Source organism: Drosophila kikkawai, chromosome 3R, assembly GCF_030179895.1.
Source record: "Drosophila kikkawai strain 14028-0561.14 chromosome 3R, DkikHiC1v2, whole genome shotgun sequence".
NCBI classification, from domain to species: Eukaryota; Metazoa; Arthropoda; class Insecta; order Diptera; family Drosophilidae; genus Drosophila; species Drosophila kikkawai.
The window spans coordinates 19607257-19630927 of NC_091731.1; the positions used below are offsets into that span (position 1 = coordinate 19607257).

Genomic DNA, 23671 nt, shown 5'->3' on the forward strand with positions numbered 1-23671 from the left:
AAAAAAAAGTCATAGAAGTTATAAACAAATACAAATTCATAATTTCAGTAAATTAAACTTTTAAGATTATTATAAATAAATATAAATAATTGTACATATACATTTACATATAATTATAAATAATTATATTTAATTTTACATATTTATTATAAGCTGTTTTTATTTATTTTTAAGCGAAAAATCGAAAGACTTAGGCAACGAACTGCACCCTACTGACTTCACCACTCGGAGTGGCAGCAGCCGACGACTTCACCACACAACAAAGCGCACGCAACCCGACTCGTTTTCACTCAAACTTTCACTCAAAAACGACGTCGACTCGAGCCAAGCCAAGCTTCAGTCTTCGGCTTGGGGCGTCTGTTTTTTTGTTCTTTTTATTTATTTTTTATTTGTATTTATTTGTGTTTTTCTTGCTGCTGCCGCCGGCACTTGGCAGCTGATAACCGAAGCCGACGCCAGCGTCAGCAGCGCTGCTTGGCGGGCCGGCTCCGTTTGTTTGCTTCTTTTTTTTTGTATTTTGGTTTTTCTGTGGCAGCATCGGCTGGCGGAGCTCAGTTAATTGTTGGACACACTCCGTGGCGGTTGTGCAGGCGGAAAATAGCGACTCAGAGGCGCCGACGGCTAACGGTAACCCCAACACCCAGTGCATATTAAGTGTGTGCGGTATTGTGTGTGCAAGTGTATTGAAAAGGCGATAGTCGCAGTGACAAAAGGGTGAAACGAAGCCCGATAGTAAGAGTGGCCCGCAGCTACAACAAGTGCTTGATAATTGTGGCACAAAAAAAAAATACAAAATCAAAAGACTCTGGCAACGAACTCGGTGAACTCTTCGCGCCATTCCCAAAATTAATTAAGGCCAACTGAACGCAGAAGTCGTCGCATCGCGGCCATAATTGGATTAATTCACAGCTCTTGGTCGCCAAATAATAAAACAGAGCCAAACGGTGCCATATAAGCAGCTGAAAACGCATTTAAAGAAGTCATTAACAGCAACGACGGCCAACGGCCAAGTGGCAACGTGCAACGTCAACAAAATGATCTTAAGGTATGTACGAACGTTGGCTATTTCCTAATGAGCCGTACTCTCGGTTTTGGTACACATTTTTCCAGTTAATTTCCTGTGTGTGGCAAGTGATCGGGCTAATCGTCTCGGAAATGTCTAGACCAACTTGGCGACTGGTTCTAGCCATAATCTTCATCGTTTTTATGTAATTTTTACGTGTTCGTCGCCCGGTTATGACGGCTTTCTGTTAACATTTCTCCAACATTCTCGCCTCGTTCTCCAGTTATTGTGTGTGTGTTTATGTTTGCTTTGGCTGGAAAGTTCTGAATGTCGTTGGCACAGAAAGTTTCGTTCGGTGTGTGCGGCATTCCGGGGGATTTACGCCGAATGATTAAACGGCATTGCGCCATATATGTGTTTTGATTTGTTCATTTATATTCAGGCCAACCTGTGCTGCGAGTTGGTTAGCGTTTTTTTTTTTTTTTTGCTTGTCCAACAACTTCCCATGCTAATGGCTTCCTGCCACTTTCTATCTGACCGTCCACGCGCCATTCCCAGCTCGTAATGATGAACAAATCATCGCCAAGAGCCACAAAATTAATGAGCGTATAGGTCACGCTCTTGGCCATCTCAGCTTCCGCCGAAAAAGAGTACGAAATCACACCTCCGATGCGGGCTTAAAAATAGAGCTCAGCTGGAGTTTTTGGTTTCGATGTAACTAGCAATTAAGGTGGAGGTGAAAGATGATCTTTTGATCTTTGAACTTCAGTTAAAGCTTTTTAAAAACAGAAAATAATAATGAATAGTAATTGGAATTAATTTATGGGAATAATTCAATATGGCTTGTTATTTTAAAAATTACAATTTTGGTGTGTCCTGAGGTTTTACTTATTTTAAAGTTCTAATTAAGTTTCTTCTTTAGTTTTATTAAGATTCAAATGATTACCAATTTAAATAATTAATTTGTAGGCAGTGTTTTCACAATTTTATTGCATACGAAACTTATTTTTGAAACAAAACTCTAAGGAAGATTTTTTGAAGTCATTTAATTTCAGGGATATATACCATTTATATGTTTTATATTTCTTAATGCTTATGCAATCCCTGTGATTTTCAGAAGGCAATCCAGCTGGATCTTTTCAATCAAGCTGTCATTATAATCTTATCAAGATTAAGTTATATTTAGAAAAATATGAACATTTTTGCAAGTGCAATCCCCTTGATATTTTGCAAGGCAATCGAGCTGGAGCTTATCCGCTTAGACTACCGAGGCTGTGTCGCTAGCCCTCGTTTCAATCAGGCTTAGACGGCGTGGGGCGTGTCCAGGTGATTTGTCATGGCCTCCGGGACATGGCCATAACTTCCCGGCGAGTTCTATCGCCTAACGGTTGTTGGCCGGCAGCAGCTCACACCTCGCCCAGCCTGGCCATCAGGCCCAACGCGGCCAAGAGCCGTGTACGAGGGGCAGCACTGCAATGAGCATAAAATAAAAACTTAGCGAGTGCCTGCTAATTGTCCGCTGGTTGCTGGGTCGCCTCGTTCGCTGATTTGTTTTCCGAAGACCCATAAAACATGGTTATGACCAAGAACAGCCTCTCAGCTCTTTTTCGCTTGGACTTTAGTTATGGCCAAACGGGGTCATTAACATTTGATGCGAAGTTCAAATCGCGTTGCACAATGGCGCGGACGTGTGGATGTGTAAGTGGATGTTGAACTTCACGTTCAACCAGTTGCCAGCTGAAATCGATCATGGCTGCAGGCAGCGTTTTACTTTCTCCTTAAATGTAGAAGACCAGAAACGGAGCAACCTGTTGATTTCCTGGCCACATCTGCCTCGTGACTTGCCACAAATCCGGTCTCCCCGGCCTCGGCACTTTTGCGAAATGTTATAAAATAAAATGCAGACATAATTGCGGGCAGGCAGGCGAGAGAAATGACGGTGACTGCCGCTCTCCTGGCGAATTTGTGTCAAGGCTGCCAGCACTTTTTCGCACCGCCAACTGCAGTTGCTCACTCACTCCATTTGCATGCCGCATATAAATCAGACAATCGTGGCAGGGCGTTAGTGCCAAATTGGAAAGCGCTCTGTGAAGTGCATTCAAAGATCGCGATCCCCAATCGAACACTCGGTATCGAAATTGAGTACGATCGATCGAGACCTGGCGATAAACAGCGGCATTGTGCTGCGTATTAATGAGGACCAAGACCACTACAGTTGAACTTCAATAAGCCACATTTTGTAAGCATTTCGTAAGCTTAGGATATCACAGGTAAAACGAATAAATTATTGATATCCTTTGAATCGAAAATTTGAAAATTTACCTAAATGTTGTCTTAATATATTCGTTTTTCATATATTTATAATTAGCCAAAACCCTTTGTTTAAAATGCAGAAAATCGTGGAGCCTTTGAAACTGAAGAAATTCGCCTGCACTTATATCGATCAGTGTTTGGGGGCCTTTGTTTTGTTGAACAAAAAATATACAAAGGCTGCTTGAGGCTAAATCTGTGGCTATGGCTTCGTTACCATTACATAAACCGCCTTACAAGGTTCAACAGACAAGAGGCAGCCAAAAGCCATGACTTGTGGTAGCATATTGCCGTTGTTTTCCCCCTTTTTTGGGCAAATGTCTGGCTGATGTGTCTGCCACAATTACTCGCACAACTCCGGCCATCCCTTGCCCCCAAAAACTAAGACGAGGAAGCAATGAAACAAATCATTTGGCGGAGGCCTTGCAGTGATGGATATATGTGTTTTCGGGTACATACTCATTTGGCAACTGCTCGATTTCTTGAAGTGAATGCTGGTCAACATTCACTTTTGGCCCAAAGATCTCCTGCTCTCGGATGTTGCCGATGATGCGCCATTAATGCGCTACATTAACGTAAATTGCTCGAAATCATTTCACTTTCAAAAGCCAAATTCACGTCATGCCTGCCCACAACAACCTCTTGAATCGGTTTTCTATTTTCGTTATATATTTTTTTTAATTAGATATTTTTTTTTTTGCGCCCTGGCCGGAGGTCGCTTCGATTTCGCGAACATCACTGATTGATGTTATAACAAAAGAAAGCTGAACGAGCAGGGATCATGATTGAAGAGGTCGGCGATGGTTTGATTGAGTAGAGTGGTTGAGCATGCCCCTCTTTATGAATGGACCTCCCATTTAGATTCATTTGTTGGTACCACTACGTGATCATCACCTGCGATCTTCGGGCCCCCGAAAAGTGCTCGAGCATTGTCTTCCGTTTTGGTGAAAATCTTTTATTTATTTTGAATTTATTATTTGCCGACTCACGGGTCGAGAAAGTGTAACAAATAACTATGACAAAACGAAATTTTTATGGCCCACGTGAAATACTTCCCATAGGGAAATGGACATGAGAATCATTGTAATCAAAATATATGGGCTACTGTGAGATCAACAAAGAGAAAGATACCTTGTTTGCATTAATTATAAGCTTCTGAAATCATATCAAGTCACAATACAACTTTTGTTTTAAAACTATTTCCAAACTATAAAGACTCTAACAAGAATTTTGGAGAATTTTAAAGAATATATCCATTGCCATAATGGGTCTGTTAATTGATGCAAAATTAAACTGTTACTTATTTTGTTGAGTTTTTTAGTGGTCTACCTGTTATTTTCCTCTGTGTACTGTGATTAAGCCCGCCCACGAGCGTGAGAACTGAAAGCGAAATGCCGTGGGATCAAGGCGACGTGTCGCCACGCCCGCCTTATCAGAGAACCCGCTGAGCAGATTGCTAATTGAAATGCAGCGGCTGTCGACGCAACTCGCAGCAGATGGAGCAGATACGGATACGGATACTGATACAGATTTACAGCTACAGATTCGGCCCAGAAACCGGCGCCGATCGGGATCGTGAGAGCCCTGGTAACCCAAATGGCGTGCAGTGCCTGTGCTGGCTGTGATTTGTATGCGCACTCGTCAGAAATGATGTGGCAACGGATGGCAAAACTGTGAGCCGGCAGAGCAAATTGAACAGTAACAGCAGCAGCAGCCAGTAATAGTTACAGATGCAACCAGCAGTTACATATTTTCGGCTGCTTTTCATAGTTTCGGAAAAACTATTTAAATAAAGCCCAAGTATGCTGCATGTCGGTATGCTGGGCCACGCAACACTCGAATGCCAGGCTCAGCTCGGAGTCGAACCCGAATAATCACTTGGCTCATTTGTAGGCAGGCCAAGTGGAGTGCTCATGTGTTTTATTATTTGTGCTTATTTTTTACCCGCGCTTGCAACATTCGCACTCAAATTGATGGTTGATGGCGATGATGATGATCCAAGACGATGTGCCAATTGCCAGACACCGTACAGCCATTACGAGTTATTGAATGTTTGGTAATTGTTGCAGCTATTTTGGGGAATCTTTGGACTGGTGAAAGGCTGAAAAGTCTGCTGCTGCTCACGTGGCTCACTCGTCAAGGGGGATGGGTATGTATTTGAGGCTGGGAACGGAGCACTGAAGGATGCTCAGCCGCAGATGAGAGCACTCGAATTGCGGCTAAGAAAGTCAAGGCGGTCTGCTTGTTCGCCAACAGCCAACGCACAAAGTCCTGCACGGAGAAAAATCTATGAATCAAGGGGCTTCTATAGCAAAAATCGCATATGTCATCGAATGGATACATTTTGGGTTTAACTTGATAAGATTTTGAACTAAAAAATATAAGAAAATAAATATATTTCCTGAAGAAGCTGAGTCTTAAGTCAACAAGTACATATTTAAAGTGTTAATATATTTATTATTTAAGATATATGAAAACTAATTCAATTGATGAATCATTTTCTTCCCGTGTGTGTGCAATCAAAGTCAGTCGCAAAAGTGGTTTTTCATTTGATTTATGCACAATCGAACGGCGGCACTGCAGCCAGTTTTGCATTGAGCGTTTTTGGCCAAAGAGCTGGCATTGAATTTGTCGCTGCTCCGTCTCGCTGATTTACTCTTGGCTGATTTAGCTTAGCCGCCGCAATTTGTGTGCAATTAGCCGCGCTTTTGGCCAGGTATAAATCTGCAAGGGGCGGACGCCCAATTAATAAGCTGTTAAAGCGTCAGATTGCAAGCCAGTTCGGTTATCAGTCAGGAGGACCGCAGATCGGAGTCGAATTCAGTTAGTTTTTTGGCTTGTTGGCTGTTTGCCTGGCCAGCTGCAGCTTTGGTTACATTCTATTAAAGACTTGTTGCTGCAGTCCATAAACCGCACGTAAGCCGTGTCCGAGATGCTATCGCAATTGCGTGCTGCTGGGGCGATATATCAAAACCCTTCACATGCCGGGATTTACACATGGGAAAAAATATGAATATAAGAACTAAAATAATATTAATACTTGCATTTTAATCTATATACAAATGTTTCTTTATTACTTAGGGCACTAATTTAAATCTAAAAAGAAATTTTAAATTACTTTTTACTTTTTTAAAGTAATAAAGAGTTCAAACACTTTTTTCTACATGTACTCCGCTCAACTTTAAATAGATTTTCTCTCACAGATTGGTTGGCAAACGTATTTTTTGTGGGTCATAGAGCGAATTAAGGCAGCTTTGGCCCGCTTATCGGTCCGCATGCTCTGTGGCATCGAATCTGCATTTGCATTGCCAATTTATGGCACAATAAAATATCGAAGGCGACACTAATGCCACATAAATGTGCGTCATGTTGCAATTGGTCTGCCGTTTATCAAGTATGCGCCATGTGTGCCCCATCGATGGATGTGTTTTTGCCGCTTTTTGCCCCGCTGCCTGCGAAATGCCAGGCGGATGTGAAGACATGAGAGCTTTGCTACCTGTCTGGCCAGAATCAATTAAGCAATTGGCCAGAGCTTGGCTAAGTGCAACAATTAAAACAGCCCGAGTCTCTGACTGGCATTAGCAATCGGGCCCAGAAACGAGATCCACTCAGCATGGGTTAGCCGCGACTGGGAAAAAATAATACACAGAAGTGCAGCAACATATCTCGATCTTTACATATCGGCACTCGGCTCGTGGCGATTGAGTGGCTTTAACTAAGGTTTACTTAATGATAAATGATCTTTAATAAGAGGTTTCGATTTACAGGCATGCAGAAAAAATATATGACAGTGGCGGTTGAAATCCAATCAAAATAAAACAAGGTTAACACAAATGGCTTTTAAATGTTAAACACATTTCTGAAGTTGAAAAATAAATTATATATATAAATATAGAATAAATTATATAAATACTAAAGACTTGTTGATATAAATGAGCTAAAGTCTCACATAACAAACTAAAGTAGGTCTGGCAATGCTATTAAAAGTTATACCCAAATAATATATACTTCTGCCTTTATATTATTTATAAAATCAATAGAAACTCCCTGAGCTATGAATTAAATAAACAATGCTCATGAAAATCATCTCCTCTTTAATACTTGGATATTATAAATTACACTCAGTTATCATGCAATCAGGCAATGTCATCTACACTATCTGAGTAAAATGGTGTGAACTTTTAGCTGAAAGCCTCGATTGGCAAGATGTATGTTTAATAAATGCGATTGGTTTCTTTAGAGAAAAACTGAATACCTCTGATGCACTTTCAGACATCTGTCATATTTTCACCTCACAACATACTCAATCACTATCAATGAAAACGCTGAGCATATAAATTATGATTTTCCCTATGCATTTCAAAAGTCATTTCCACACATTTACATGACATCAGCCACTCCGAGTTGGAGCCCAGGAGTCGGGGCATGCAATTTACATATAAACAATGCGAGCGATGTGGCAAGTTGGCAACGAGCTGCAAACAAAGCGAGATCCGAACAAAAAGTCCTACGTCTGCTCTTGGCACGCCTCTTTATGGGGGTTCCAAGTCCGCCAGTCCCAAGTCCCAAGTCCCAGATCCCAGGTATTACAGCGGAGATGACATAAGTAGCATCAGAGCTATACCCTGATACAATCAGCCACTGGCAGCTCTCCTCCACCTCCACCACTCATCGCCCAACAATGCACCGGGGCAATTAAAGTGTTGGCTTTTGGATTTGGAAAAAATATTCGGGTATTATTAGCAAATGTCAACTTTTGGATGCGCTTTTAAACATGCGCAGATCGCTCAGGGAGAGTCCTATATGGCGACTATAATTGGGTAACTGCGCCTGTTCTTTGTTCGCAAAATGCACACGAAATAAATAAGGTTGTGGTAACGTTTATGCCGAAAACTAAAATATACAAATAATATTATTATAAGAAAATTCCCAATAAATAAGTACATGGGTTTATATATTATATTATACATTAACTTCATCTCAAAAGATCTCTGCAATTGCAACTATCCCTTTTGCATTTCTTATTCGCGTCTAGTATTTCCCAAGCTTAAATGAATACTTTTTTAACATCGTTTTTTATATTTATTCAATTAATAACTTACTTTGCCTCTGGCGGCATTTTATAGAGTCCAAAATACATTCATTGGCAAAAGTGCAAGTAGTAGTCCTAGAACCCCTTCTCAAAGTGGCACAAAGAGGCTTATAAATCTTTGTGCAACTCTGATTGCATTTTATTGAAGAGACCCCTTCCACAAAGACCAGAACACTCAAGGATATGACAAAAATAATAAAGCTACCCCTCATGTTGTATATGATAAGGTTAACAGATATGCAATAAGTTTAAAAGTTTAGAATGCAGTATTTATAGAGCAGAGCTTGAAAGGAAAGTTCATAAAGCAGATGTACCTATTTTATTCATTCTCCAAAACATATGTTGAATTGTTAAGTGTAAGAACGTGTAAGGGCAGAAGTTCTTTTAAACAATTTGTAATATAAAGATATCTTACTTAAAAACTCTGTAAATTTTTATAGATTATATTCTGCATTATTCTAGCAGCATTAATAATTCATTTCTTTTGGTGCATGGACAGTTGCTATTTTTGCCGAAAAAGGTCGGATTTTGCCGCCAAAATGTGTGCCATCCCAGATACACCGAGTGGTTGTGACTGTGGCTGTGACCAAGTGCCACGGATTAGCCAGCACTGCTTCGCTGCGATGGATTTTTGTGTAAAAGTCGTTTGGCCAGCCATCGACGAGGCGAAATTAATTGACTCTTGCGGGCAGGTGTAAAGATTGCATATGCATGCGAGTGCGCATAAATTGTGGCCGCTGTGGCAGTGCTGGATTGGCTTTTGGCATCGGCTCTTGGCCAGAAGGACGTTGCGTGCTGGCCTTTCACAAAAGCTGTCGCCCCAAAGGCGAGCAACAATTAATTGACTTACGCAGTGGCCCGCTGCCCCGCTGCCAGCAACTCTGATCTGCATCTCCGGTGCGGCAATTAAATCTACGGTCTGCATTGCATTCGATATCGGTTCGGTAGCCCCCGATCTGTGAGCCTAGTCCCCTCCTTCGCCCCCATTTTGGCACGCGCATGGGCGTGGCATGTCGGGCTAATAAAAAAATCACCGACCCGAGTGTCTGTGTGGGCGAATGCGTTTTGTTCGCATTCTAATTGCCCTGTCATGACGGCTAATGAACTGCACTGCGATCGTAAACGAAACGAACCGAAAACCAGCTCCACGTTTCTGTGAAATATTTTAAGGGCAGCCTTGAACCAAATCCGCTTCTGTGCGAAAATACTCGCTCACAAAGCAGCCGAAATGAAAGCAAACTCGCTGGTAACCAGATTTAATAAGCATTTAACGCGTAAAGTCTTGCGAAACTGCAAATTATGGCCAGTCAACGGTCAAGAGTGAGCAAATCTTCGGTTAATTTGGTGGGAACTGAGATTAATCAGATTTTAAGGTCTTGAAATTCCACAAGATTCCATTATTTCTAGATCGCATCGAGCCTTAAGGGTGTCTTAATATTTATTTATTGTATTTTTTTTATGGTAAAAAATTCAGAGGATACAAGTGACAATTATTTAAGTTCCTTTGGTCTTTCAGAGGCCCAGATCATCAACACCTATAGAATGCAGTTTACTTTCGAATAGTATCGCAGTCGGGAGAATCACGCCAGCACTTCCTATCCTCATCTCGAATCTGCCAATCTGTTAAATAAATGTTTTAGTTATCATGTGATAATACATTTTACTTAGTTCTCATGCACTTACTTTGACCCGTTAGGCATATCTGATTTTCCAAAGTGCAAGGATTGGGGAAAGTGCAGACACTGGTTCGGCCAGCCCTCTTCCAAACAGCACACCTAGGCCTATAATCCCTTGTGCAGGCTCGAGGACACGGAGGAGGCAGAACAGGAGGCCTAACCCTAATACCTTCAGCCAAGGCCAGGACACTCAGGGAAATGAGCATAACGATACAGACACCCCTCATGTTGTAAGCTCAAAAGTTCTGAGACTAAAAATGAGCCTATCTACTTTAGCTAGGGTATTTATAAGAATCAATAACAAAGAGTAACATATTTTTTTGTGGCATTCATTCACGAAGCAGATGTTCAACATACAAAAATTACAATATGCTTAATGTAAGCAGGTGCTTTTAAACCCTTTCAGCTAAATACTGGGGTTCAGTGAACCCTGGAAAGGCGATACCTATAAAAGGTATATCATTTTACTTGGTCAGTGGAAAAGAAAGCCACGGCCCAACTGTCAAATGAAAAGTGAAAGGACTTAAGTGCGTTATTGTTTCCCTTACAGCTTATATAAGCAAATCTACGATGCCCAGGGAGCTGTGCCCTTCGTCAAAACGAGACCCTCAATAGAGATGAAAAGCATATTACTTTCACTATTTATTGCTGAGTGTTATTACAGCTTTACTTATTATCAACAATCATTGAAGATCTTGGGGGAAATTGCACATAAACAGCTGCTATCTATTTTATTTTTTTTATTTTATATATTAATTAATGAACTATTGTTGTAATTTGATGGTAAAAGTATTAAGACAGCAGTGGCCTTCTTTTTAATTGCATTTTATGATTAGAACACATAAAAAACGAATGGTTTTTTAGCTAATAACAATTATAATTTAATTTAATTAATTCTACTCCAGGCTGCAGACTCTTATAATTAAACAATTAATTACTTTCAAAATTTCAATTAATTTACTTCAAGCACTTTAAGCTCTATGTGTGTTAAGGGGTGTCCGAGGCCAGCCTCTTTTTCGATTATATAAGAAGCGGGGCGTGGCATTTCTGGGACTTTCACTGCTGGCCAAAGCCGCAGGGCAGCATTAACAATAGCAATCAATATCAATACTCACCAAGAGCCGTTAACAATTGTCCGAAAATATGGGGTTTTGTTTTTGGCTTTCGTTTTGTGAGGCGACAAAAGCTAACAAGCGATTAACACGCGCTCCAAGTCATAAATCTGAGCGCATTAAAGCCGCGAAATAAAGGCAAGGTTGCCAGTTGCCAGATGTCAGATGTCGAATTCCGACGAATAAAGAAACGCCCCTTAACAATGGCTTGTCTGAAGACAATGCAGACCGGGACATGGGTTCCATTGGCTGCCAATCGACAGACCACTCAGCTACTGAGGGACCAAAATATGGAAAAATATAACCTTAGTTGGCATACAATTTTTTGGAATTTATGTTTACAATTTTATTTCTCAATGAATAGATCCTTTTAATTTTGTTTTATAAATTATAAAATTCCGGTTTCAATGAATGAATAGAAAACTGGTTCTAAGATCTTAAGTCTTTTGGTCTTTAATCAAGTAACAACTGCAATTACATTATAAGATCTCTGTACATACATATGGGTAATATTTTGTTTATACTTTCAAAACTTATGCAAAATTCTTTACAAAAAAATACCAAAGTAAACATCTTGCTAACCTAATGTGTCTGCAACTCAATTTGTCAAACTCTGGCCCAACTTTTAGACTGTTCAACGTGCCAACTGTTTAATGCTTTTGGCCGCAGGCGTGTTTCTGTTTGTCAACGGGGCGTGTCGCCTCCGCTGCATATGTGCTTTTATATTGACGTACTAATTTGCCAACTCTTGCCTCAAGTACTTTATCAAAAAACAAACCCACTAATGTCTACATTTCATTTGCAGAATACTTCTACTATCTCTGGTGGCTGTGGCGCGTGCGCAGTACCATCAGTTCGGCGAGCAGCTCCAGACATCTCACGGCTCCGACTGCGCCCTTCTTCTGGCCGGACCCGGTCGCTCCTCCGTCTACGACTACAACGTGAACCTATTTCGCGGCACTTTGTGAGTACAAATAGAAACCGAGTGTTTGGCTATGCGGAATGGCGGAAAGAGCCCCATTCGGTGGCATTCTGGGTTATGTTTGGGTCTCAAATATTTGAGTGTTGACACCGAAACGTGGTGCAGAGAGGGAAAAAATGGAACTTTGGCAAGGCTTAAACAGTACAAAATATTAGAAAATCATAAAGAATTCACCAAAACCGATTTTGCTGATATTTTCTCCCTGTGTACGAATGCCAGACTGACACCCATAAATCTTGGCTTGCACTGTTCCAGCTTGTTTGAGCGGCTGCAACACGGCTCTACACCTACGACAACACGGCGTAGTACGAGCTTTGAGCTAATCATTAGCAGCAGAAACAGCGGCAGCCGCCTGTTGACGTTGATTTTTTCAACCTGCAATGCCTAGAGGGGGAGATATATCTATATGTGCATTTTTTCTTCTGTTTTTGCAGAGGCCTGCTGAGCGGGTAGCCAAGTTGGTGGTAAGATTTGACAGGCGATGTCTTCATTGCCGCTTAAAAGGGCGGCAAATCAAAGTCTTTCTGGGGTTTTCAATTTATTTATTGTTATTTTAGTCATCATCGTGTACGCCTCGTAATGTAAGCAGCTCCGTTTTATTGCTAAAATAATAAATAATTTCATCACAATTTCGGCCAGGAGTTTCGCAGGGCTCCGTGCTCATTGTGTGCCATTCTGCAAAATATAAGTTTATTATGTTTAGGTATATTATAGAAGAATTATTTTATATTTTAATCTTATTTCCCAAAATACTCACTTTGTTTGGTTTTGCAAGTGTAGAGAATAAGGAGGCACAGGTTGAGGAAGGTGCAGTGGTTTGGTAATTCGGATTCGAATCTAAACCCACAAACTGGTCGATAGTTCAGGCGACAAATTGAGGGGCAGCCCGCTAACACCTTGAGAACATTGTCCAGGCAAAAAAGAGCGACAAAGGTGATGATCAGGACTATGAAAGTTAGGGATCGCATGGCACTGGTTCTCTTGCAATTGGTTCAATGAATATAGCCGACTCCAGCTACTCCCTTATATATCCGTCCCCGGAGGCGACAAAAACATTCCTTCGTCTCCGATTACACAGGTCTGTGTTCTCAGCTGTGATGATGGTGGCTCCTAACGTTTCACCCGCTGTCACGGCGGCTCGTTAACGGCAATCAGCAAATGCTTTTTGGCCTCGAATAGCGTCGACAGCTTGGTGGCTGCAGCTTTAGCCTGCCTTTTAGCTCCAGAGTCATGTGATGCAGACGGACGCATCATGAAGTCACCTGACAGACATCGGCGCGATTTATTAGTAAGCGAAAAAAAATGAAAACCGCACGACAAAAAGCCGCAGCGGCAGCAGCAGCAGCAACCCAAAACAAATGGCATTGCAACACTTGCAGATGCCAAAGGAAAAATAAAACTAAAAATAAAAACACTAAAATGGAATAAAAACACCTGAGATGCCGTGGGGCTGTAGCCACCATTGATGGCAAACTTTTGTCTCGAGATGATTTCGAAAAGTGACTTTGAAATGCTGCCAACACACAATGCCTCCCGAGCTGAACTTGCACGGCAAGAAATGTCACAAAAAAATATATATTTAAGGTCAAAATACTAAAACCTTTGACTGTTTTCTCAAAAATAGATATAAAAATCTCGGAAGAGAGGAAAATAGTTCTTGTATATGCCTTCAGTAAATATTTATATGTAATTAAATTTCATTCCTTGAAATCTCTAATCTTTAAACAAACTAAATTGCGCATATAACACAAAGATTTCCTATTTTTCAGTTTAAGAACGAATTAATATGGCTTACACGTAGACTTCTTTCGGTGTAGCACTTATGGCAGCGCATAGATATACATATTTTAAATGTCACACGATCCAGATAGCGATTGCAAATTGTTCAATTGCCCGATTGTCTTTGCCAGTTTCGAGAGCTTAGGGGTCATCGAGAAGTGGAGCTAATTTTTGGGGTCGCCGGGCAGCCAAAACGTGAGTCGTTATCGCTGACTTTGGCCTGGGTATTGAACCTGGCTTTTAGCTGTTGCCAGTTGTCTTTTGCCTGTTGCCTGTTGGCAACCAACTGCCGGTCAGATGGGAAAATAAAGGAAAATTGGCCGCAACAACCTACTTAAAAACTTAAATACAGGTTTTCGCAGGGGCCACTTTCGTTGCGGCCTCTGCTCCGTCTGCGGAAAGTCTGCAATTGTATCTGCATCTGCATCTGTATCTGAATCTTTTTCCATCCACTGTCTGCGTAAGCGAAGTAGCTCCCCAGAGACGCCGACTCTCCGACTCGGGCTCAGACCCCCAAAAAAAGATTGTAAAAGGCCGAGAGACCCACGTTCGCATAGATAAATGATATTTGAATATTTTTCACAGCGAGTTTACGACACGCTTTTGCAATTATTCACAATATTACGCATACGCCGTGTGCGCTGCCGCTCCACTGCAACTCAATACCGATCAGGAAGTGTGTTGGCCGGCTCGAAGCTGCGCGCACCTGCGATCGGCGCCCGGGATTCATAACATTAGTTTATACTTTACAATCAGGATAACAAGTACAAGTCCGTGTCTGGGGCGGGACGGGCTGGGGCTTGGGTTTGGGTCTGGAATCGGGCGGAGCTGAGAGGATCGGCGGAGGGGCTTCGCTTAAAATGCATAGTGCGTGCCGCATGCGAGCCACTTTCTAGTTGGCCCAAAACTCTGGCTATGCGCACATTGAACTTACCGGAGTGCCGTAAATTTTGTGATCCTTTTTTTGGGTTTTTTTTTTTGGATTTGTGTGTTTGTTTTTGTTGTGGCTTAAATTAACCGGCAGACCAGTTAAGTGCCAGACATTGCCATTTTCGATTTCAATTTGACAAATTTGCCCAAGAAATATGCGAGAAAAGTTGGTTGGAGCAGCGGCGACTGTGAGTAACTCTATAAAATGGAGAAATTAAATATAAATAATTGGGTTTTTAACAATAAAAAAGACAAATTAAATGTAGTTAAAACAAATTAAAGATTATTTTCTGCATTCAAATTTAAATAATAGAATTAATAGATTAAAACTCGAATAATTAAAGTTAATAAATTGTATTTAATATTGAAAACATTTTTATTTAGTTGTTTTAAAAGGAATAGATTGAGTTAAATCAATATATGGGGTGCTAGAATAGAAACTAAACTAATATTACATATAATTCTTATTAGTTTTTGATACCCGAGTAAACCTAGATAATTTTGTATTATCTGAAATGTTGTTAATTTAAATTCACACATTTTTCTAAAATTCCGTTCATAATTTATGAGTTAAAGAAGTCAAACCCATATCGAAGTACCCCCCTAGAAAGAGTATATTGTCTGCAAGATCGTGAAAAATGCAGCTTTTAGTCGAAATGGTTTTGCATTGCGTGTGCTGGCCATGCCTCTTATGCCTTTTTGTCTCTGAATATTTTCATCGGCCGAGACTGCTTTTAGGCTGAATCTGCTGCTGCTCTGGATGTTGTTGTAATTACTTAATACTTACGCATTGTTAACACGCATCGTTGTCGCCTGACACGCGTTTTACATGTCGCACCATTCGAGGAAGTTGCCTGCCGGCCCCCATTTTTGGTTAGATTTTTCCCGGGCCACCGAGCTCAGCGCAGCTCGACATAAGAAATTTGCGTGTTTTTGGCATTTAATTAACAAACCGGCTGGCGAAAAGCGAGTAATGTGGCTGGCAAAATGCAATGTTAAAGTTAAGTTTGTTACTGTAACAGTAACAGTTGGCCATATTTTTGTCTGTGTTTGGTTTGTCCCGTCTGCAGATGGAGATGTTGGGGCAGCCGCCGTTTCCTGTCACGAGGAAAACCCACTGGCAGCCGGTCCAATTTAGTCGTATTCCGCTCCAATGGTCAGACTGATGGCTCCCGGCTGCACAAAGGTCTGGTGGTACCATTTGTTTGTGTCCAGCACAACTGCAAGGAGGCCAAGAAAGTTATGTGCTTCCTAAGTAGTTGGTTTCAACCCATATTTCTCTGGGCTAAAGAAATATTTCTTCGAGAAGAAATTCCCTAAAACTAAGGATATACCTATACTTACTTATATCGCCCTGCTGGACAACCACATCGAAGCTCTTGCACTGCAGGTAGCACTCGGGCGGTGGAACCAGTAGCCAACGTTTGCTGCCCGCCAACTGCGCCTGCCACGACGGCAGTCTCACGTTGTCAATCTGAATTATATAAATCAATACAGACAATATTTGATGATTTATTTTCCTTAAAATTTATAGTAATGTCACCCTGCTAGTATGTTAAACTGGCGAACCCGACAACTTTAAAATAGAATCAATTAGCTTTAATGGATTTCTGCTAATTGCAAAGTGAAAAACAATTTCTATAATTTATAGAACTGAGAATATAAAAGCTTAAAGCACATAAATATGAGTAATGACAGGTTGTTATCCCATTTACTCACATGCATTTGCGCTCCCAGCCCGGAACTGCCTATGAAGAACCAATCGACTGCATTATTCTCCGAACTTTCGGGCAGAAAGTAGGGTCTTCCATAGTGTCGGCGGAATTCCTCAGCCGTTTCGGCATGACAATTGCTCCAGCCAAAATACCAGGGCTGCTCACCCGGCCTCAGATTCACCCGATCCTCGGGCATATCTAAGGCTTCATATATGTCCTGGAATCCTGTTTTGTATGGCAGAAACTGGCATTCCCTTATATGCTGCTTTTGCTTGGCCTTGGCATAGACATCACGAAAGTACCAATAGTTGAAGAGCTAAATAATTCATAATATAATTTTTATATAGTTTATGTTTTTGGTATAGAGTTACCGAAACTGCTGTCCAGTTTTGGGTGGCATCACTGACAATAACCGGGGCAGCACTATAGGCGAATTTTTGCTCAAACTCTTGGGGGCTTATGTTTTGTAGGCGGGGCACATTTTTAATATTTTCACAAAAATCACAACTCTCGGGCGGTCGGAAGGCATAACGCAAGGTGCGTGGCAGAGAAAAAACACAATTCTAAAATTGATAAATATTAATTTGATGAAATAGAAATAAAATACAGGAATTTAAGGTAAAGAAAAACGCTTTTAATTATAAAGTTATTAAGAAAATAATAAAGAGAGTTATTTTTAAATTCACATACCTTTCCCTGAAGTTCCTCGTAATAGTATTTCCCAATGAGGTACAGAAAAATAATCAGCAAAACTAATTTCAACCACTTCATCCACTTTTCAAATCCTTCATGTTCAAGGCAAGATTTCTGCAATAATTCCTGAATCCTTTTATCATATAAGTCCGCCTTATGGACACTCAGTATTTCCACAAGTTTACTGCGAGCCCGCTTCAGGTCTCCCTTATCCTTCATCCTTACGATGCTGCTGTGGCCACGTCAAGTTCGCTACTGAACACAGAACTTGGCTTTGTTCTTTTAACGTGGCTTTTTAGCTCGTTGGCCCGGCAATAATTTGGTTATCTGGCACTGCGCAGGCCTTCCAGAGGGTGGTTGCGTTTGTGGTTAGCATGTGATAAGGGACAAATTGCCAGTTACAGTCAATTGAAATCACTTTCACTTCAATTTACTTGCAGAAATCCCTACAACAATGGACCGGGAACTTGCATCACCTACGATGCCGTCAACGCCGCCTACTTGGATGCACGCAAGCGAATTCGTGAGTAATAAAGATATAGTTATTTAATAATGGATCATTATGCTTAGCAAATTATAGCTGAATATTTTGGTATATATCATTTCGTTGTAACTCCTTGAGAAAATCAAAGGGCTATACTCTTAAAGAAATAATTATAATGAATTAGATACACTTATTTGTAAGCTTATTCTGTTCAAATTGGTCTTTGAAGGTTTAAATAAATCTTTTAAATAAATTCAAGCAAAGTCGAGACCAGCCCGTTCACTGCTAACCACTTCCTTTAATTTAAATGAGCTTCGCACTAATCCCATGTATTTTGTTGTTGCAGATGTGGCCCAACCAAAGTCGGACTGGAAGCCGGAGGAACTGGCCACTGTGGGCGAACTGCTGCTCGACATTTCCATCCAATTGGCCCGCACGTAAGTAATCAGCGCTAAACGCATTTGAAAGTTGCCCTGGCACGCCCACGATCCACATCTCCATCGCTCCAACTCCAACGACCATGTCCCTCGGCGCTAATAACGATTGCCAAATCACGCATGACAAGGCAGTTAAGTCGTGCACCACTGCTCTGTTCTGTGGAACGGTGCTCCACAGAGCCACTGCACCAGTAAACCACCGAAAAGACCGCCTGCAGTCATCAAATATGCATGAGCCTTTTCTTGCCTCCAAGGTTCTACGCTCGCCACAAATCGGTACTCAAGCTCGAAGGCATAGGCACAGATAGAAAAAAATTCTCTTTCAAACAAAAGCTGAATATTTCCTTTATTTAAAAAGGGTCTTTGTTATTTTCTAGTTATAGAAAAGCCGTTGTTAACCGTTGTTTAATTTAAATAATAATTGGTCCTCATAATATCCATCCAAAAACTGATCCATTTTTTCTGACTGTGTGCCTTGGTTCTTTTTGAAAGTTTGGCACATGCAAATGCTAATTGTCAGCGGCTTTGACTGATGGCCAGTAGTCGCTGGCAGCCGAAGAAGTGCATTCGAGAGCTCGTCGAAGCCTTCTTCCCAACTGGCGCAACCGCATTTTTGCCACACAGAAATATTTGCAGCTATTTGCGGAGCTCGCAGCGCCAAAATGTAAACAAATGCAAGCCCAGAGTCGGGCGGAGATGGGGGTTGGGGTTGGGGATGTGGATGTGGATGGAGATGCGGATGGCGATGACGATGGAGCTGGGGATTATGCAACGGACCGCTTTGGCTTGGCTAACAGCGAGTGAGCCAGTGAGCCAGTAAGCCAGTGAGAGTGCGCGTGACTCCCCTGAAAACGAAACCCTCGCCATGTGACTGCCCCCCACGAGAAGAAGCTGCGGAAGAAGCCGCTCAGCGTTTCCAGTTTGGTTTTCCAAGAGATTGGCCCCTGCACTGGGGGAGATTATAATAACTACAATTCCCCGCTTCATTACCAAAATCAAGCTTCAAGCCTCAAAATATCTTATTCAATAATAAACATTTTTCAACCATTATCTATTTAATATTTCTCGCTGTGCAGGGGAGTGGAATCTGGGTAAGCGGGTTGGCGAGTCAGTTGGCCACAGTTTTGCAGTCTTGGCTAGCCTTTAAGCTCACCACCTCCCCATGTGCGACTTTCACTCAGACCCGTTGTCTAAGACGGGCTTCGGGTCCTCTTCTTCGGCAGCATATTCATCTGCAGCTGCAACATCTGAATTGCAGTTGTATAATCTTTTGATTATGGCTAATAACATGTTGTAAAACGGCCATTGCAGAGGCTGCACCGCTGCCTGGCTTTTTTGGCATTCTATTGAGAGCGTGGAATAGCCCCAATAAATCAATGATGGACCATTATAGATCTCCGGTCTCTGCACTTCTTGTATACTTTCACGCTTTTCGACCCACAACACCCAGCTGAGGGTAAATTACAGACCCAATTGACTGTGAAGTTTCACGGTTTTTCACTTCCCAAATGCACAACAATGCAACTGCTGGCGGCCGGACGCCGTTTCCCTTTGGCTTTTCTCGCTTTCTCATGCACTCGAGGAAGAGCTGGTGTCGGTCCCTTTGGCGGCGGCACACTCTTCTCTCAGTTTCCTCCGCCAACTAAATACCAGTTTGTCAGCATAAAAAAAACCCAGATACCAATTGAAAGTATATAAAAATTTGCCACTGTCAACGTCAGGCATCAACTTCAATATCTGTCGGCCAGTCGAAAAGCGCGTTAATTGCGGTCCGTTTGCTAACTGGGCTAATACGATAATTTTGCAATTTTTCAATAAAAATCTCAAGCTTACACGTAGAAAAAGCGGCGACAGGAAAAGCCAAGTTGAGCGATATCCGCAGTTGCGTTTGGATGCAGCAATAATTACTCTTGACAGATTCGGTCAATATTTATCCGTTTCTAATTGTTTTCTTCAGCTACGGCTTGTCCTATGAGGAGATCGAGAAGGGTCTGCCCACCATTGACACATCGAAGACCCTGATTCGGGAGGTGTGTCCACCCTTCTTCGCCGGCGTGGAGTGTCGTCCGGGGAAGTACCGTCGCTTCGATGGTCTCTGCAACAACATCGAGCACCCCACCTGGGGGGCAGCCAATTCTCCATTCCAGCGCCTGATCGGACCGCTATATGCGGACGGTATCAACGCACCCAGAATCTCGGTGACTGGCCGGGATCTGCCCTTCTCCCGTGTGGTCTCCCGCACCATGCATCCCGACGACGGCTACCACGATCATGCCGGCACTGTGATGGTCATCGCCTGGGGCCAGTTCATGGATCACGATTTTACGCTCACGGGAACGCCGCTGGGTGAGTTGGTTAAGTAATTGATGAAAAGATCAAGGAATAAATTTAAGAGAATTTCGTTTAGGGAACTATGAAAATATATGTTTTTTACTTACTTGTCTAAAGCAAAGTCTTTGGAGGGATACTAAACATGCCTATTATTATTGATATTTGAAAATATATTAATTTGTGAAGATAAAACTTACATTTATCTATTAGACGTGATATTCTTGAAATTTATAAGTTGCAGCTTTAAAAATTACTGCTTTCGATTGAATAACGATTAAAAACTATATATATTTTAGGTATAATAAATTTGTTTATATTTTAATGGTGTGAACGGAGATCTAATGTTGGCGCAATCTCCGATTTCAGATCCCATTAACCGCAACGACCCCGAGGAGTGCTGCAAGCGGCCCATGCATCTGAAGCATCCGTACTGCAATGAGATCCGCGTGCCCGATGACGATTACTTCTACCGTCTGTTTAATGTCAAGTGCATTGATTTCGTGCGCGGTTTCCCCTCACCACGACCAGGCTGCAAATTGGGTGAGTTTTTTGTATTTTAAAACATAGAAAGAAAAAATCTATGAAATATATAGAAATATAAAAGATTGAAAGGAATAAATATTGTCTAATTTAAACGAAGAGATTGCTGAATTATATTTCGATTAAGATCACTTTGTCTAAATATTTGTATATAGGAATTTCCAAATATTTTATTTATTGTTAGAGATTTGAATATGTATTTTAACTCTTTTCTCCTTCAACTAACCAAATTCAACACTCCTTTTCAGGATCCCGTCAGCAGTTCAACACCTTGACCGGCGTGATTGATGCAAATACCGTTTACGGAGTAAAGGAGGCCTTTGCTCGGAAACTGCGAACTGGCTACGGCGGACTGATGCGCATGAATCCCGTGTTCCAGGAGTACGGTCTAAAGGATCTGCTGCCCCTCAAGCTGGACATTCCGGACGAGGGATGCACACGTCCCAACAAGAGCATGTACTGCTTCGAGGGCGGCGAAATCCGGGTGAACGAGCAGCTGGTGCTCACCTGCATGCACACCCTGATGGCCCGTGAGCACAACCGCCTGGCCACCGGCCTGTCGCAGATCAACAAGCACTGGGACGACGAGACCCTGTTCCAGGAGGCCCGACGCATCAACATTGCCATCGTCCAGCACGTGACATTCAACGAGTTCCTGCCCATTCTGCTGGGCAAGGAGGTGATGGAGAAGTTTGGTTTGGTTCTGCAGAAGGATGGCTACTGGGACGGCTATGACTCGACAGTGAATCCCGGCATCATTGACTCCTTTGCCGGAGCAGCCTTCCGCTTTGGCCACTCCCTGCTGCCCACTGCGGTGGAGCGGTGGTCCAAGGCCCACAAGTTCATTGCCTCGAAGCGACTGTCGGACCTCATTCGCAGACCCTACGACCTGTACCGCGCCGGAGTCCTGGACGAGTACTTTATGGGCCTGATGAACCAGGTGGCCCAGGCCATGGACGACTCGATCACGCAGGAGGTGACCAACCATCTGTTCAAGAAGGAGGGCGCCCGCTTCGGCATGGATCTGGTGTCGTTCAACATGCAGCGTGGCCGCGAGTTCGGCATTCCCGGCTACATGGAGTTCCGTAAATTCTGCGGACTGCCCACCTCAAACACCTGGGACGAGATGTACGGCTCCATGCCCAACGAGACGGTTCTGCGCTACGGCAGCATATTTGAGTTAGTATTATAGAGAGAATTAACTAATATTTTCCGGAAAAAAGTATTCAAAACTTATATAACTTCCAGGCACCCTGCTGATATTGATCTTTGGTCTGGCGGCGTCTCGGAGAAATCCCTGCCAGGTTCGATGCTGGGACCTACCTTTGCCTGTGTCATTGCCACCCAGATGAGTTACCTGCGTCGAGGAGACCGCTTCTGGTACGAGCTGCCCAATCAGCCATCCTCGTTTACCCCCGAGCAGCTACAGGAGATCCGAAAGGCGAAGCTATCCCGGCTGATCTGCGACAACACCGACTTGATTGATACCGTGCAGATCTACCCCATGGTTTTGCCAGATCACGAAATGTATGTATTGATTTATTAGATAAATTATTATAGTTTCGTTAATTATTCGCTTCAATTTTAGCAACCCCCGAGTGCCCTGCAAGAGCGGTATCATTCCCTCAATTGATCTGACCAAGTGGGCGGACTTTGGCGGCCATGGCGTAGATCCCTCACTCTATGTAAGTTTAAGTAAAGCTTTAATTATCATCCCTATACTTTACTATATTGGCATATATGCATTTCCCAGAACTACATCAATGAAATACCGGACACGCTGCTGAACTTTAGGAAGTAACTGCCATTTGTGTTTTCCACGTTTCGTTCAACAATCTCGTTTCATTTTTTGGCCACCACCGTCTGTATCTGTAGCTTCCGTCTCGGAACGTCCTGTTCTTTCCTTTTTCTCACTGCTTAGTCTCCTTACTAGTCTGTGCCCACCATCCACACCGCCCATTAAGCCCTTCTGTAGCCAGTCAGTAGTAGTTTTGACACTGCCATTCTCTCCAGAGCTCTTTCCAGCATTTCCGTGCATGCCCCATACATTCTCTGTATATATTATTATTAAATAGCAGAAATAGAGCGATTAAGTTAAAGCATATCGAAGCAATCGGAAAAAAGCGATAAAGAAAACATGAATAACTCTTAAAATATGTATCGATGTAAGTTTTGTATATGCGACTATTTTTTAAATAAAATTAAAAAAAAATTACATGGAGGAATTTATATGGGTTTAGGAGTATCCATAAAATGTGAGGTAAGTGGAGATTTGTGTATATTTTCCTTGAAATAACTATTTAAATTTGTAAAGACAAGAAAATATCTTTTAATCTCTTTAACCAAAAAGAAAAGTTTAAAGTTCTTTTAAAGAATTTGTTTATTTACTAAACAGTTATACATAATAGGAACTCTTTGGTTTCGCGCTGGAAATTCAGTTTTTTTTTTTGAGCAAAGTCAGTTTCATCATCGTTGTGGTCAACATCAGCAGCCAAGTTCGCCAAGATTCGTATTGAGCATCGCCTCGCATTGACCCAAATAAATCCACACCTGAGTCACAGGCCATAAAAGCACGCACATCCATATC

General features: G+C 42.1%; 3 protein-coding genes across 3 annotated transcripts; 1 reads left to right on the plus strand and 2 right to left on the minus strand.

Moving 5' to 3' along the window:
- Window positions 1-571: 571 nt before the first annotated feature.
- On the plus strand, window positions 572-23258 carry cysu (Curly Su). The gene is made up of 10 exons (XM_017168207.3): window positions 572-1045; window positions 11999-12157; window positions 17733-17815; window positions 18123-18213; window positions 20171-20559; window positions 20911-21084; window positions 21333-22263; window positions 22333-22611; window positions 22673-22769; window positions 22838-23258. The coding sequence occupies exons 1-10, from the start codon at window positions 1035-1037 to the stop codon at window positions 22883-22885; spliced, it is 2262 nt and encodes a 753-aa protein (XP_017023696.1). The 5' UTR covers window positions 572-1034; the 3' UTR covers window positions 22886-23258.
- Window positions 9905-10311, minus strand: LOC138929034 (vasotab-TY1). Its single transcript, XM_070287568.1, has 2 exons — window positions 10089-10311; window positions 9905-10025 (listed from the first exon to the last, which is right to left on the minus strand). Exons 1-2 carry the CDS (start codon window positions 10306-10308, stop codon window positions 9955-9957), a joined length of 291 nt encoding a protein of 96 aa, XP_070143669.1. The 5' UTR covers window positions 10309-10311; the 3' UTR covers window positions 9905-9954.
- On the minus strand, window positions 15003-17525 carry LOC108075661 (bifunctional arginine demethylase and lysyl-hydroxylase psr-1). Its single transcript, XM_017168210.3, has 6 exons — window positions 17290-17525; window positions 16971-17162; window positions 16604-16915; window positions 16229-16358; window positions 15672-16104; window positions 15003-15082 (listed from the first exon to the last, which is right to left on the minus strand). Exons 1-5 carry the CDS (start codon window positions 17509-17511, stop codon window positions 16019-16021), a joined length of 942 nt encoding a protein of 313 aa, XP_017023699.1. The 5' UTR covers window positions 17512-17525; the 3' UTR covers window positions 15003-15082; window positions 15672-16018.
- Window positions 23259-23671: the final 413 nt, after the last annotated feature.

Bases quoted from the DNA above. Each gene is read 5' to 3' on its own strand.
- LOC138929034 (XM_070287568.1), bottom strand. From the start codon at position 10,308: ATGAGGGGTGTCTGTATCGTTATGCTCATTTCCCTGAGTGTCCTGGCC. The intron at 10,026-10,088 runs GTAAGTGCATGA...TTTATTTAACAG, and splicing joins GATATGCCTAACGGGTCAAA to ATTGGCAGATTCGAGATGAG.
- cysu (XM_017168207.3), top strand. The intron at 17,816-18,122 runs GTGAGTAATAAA...TTGTTGTTGCAG, and splicing joins GGATGCACGCAAGCGAATTC to ATGTGGCCCAACCAAAGTCG. The intron at 22,770-22,837 runs GTAAGTTTAAGT...TGCATTTCCCAG, and splicing joins GCGTAGATCCCTCACTCTAT to AACTACATCAATGAAATACC.
- LOC108075661 (XM_017168210.3), bottom strand. From the start codon at position 17,511: ATGAAGGATAAGGGAGACCTGAAGCGGGCTCGCAGTAAACTTGTGGAA. The intron at 16,916-16,970 runs GTAACTCTATAC...TGAATTATTTAG, and splicing joins AAAACTGGACAGCAGTTTCG to CTCTTCAACTATTGGTACTT. The intron at 16,105-16,228 runs GTAAGTATAGGT...GCCTCCTTGCAG, and splicing joins TGTCCAGCAGGGCGATATAA to TTGTGCTGGACACAAACAAA.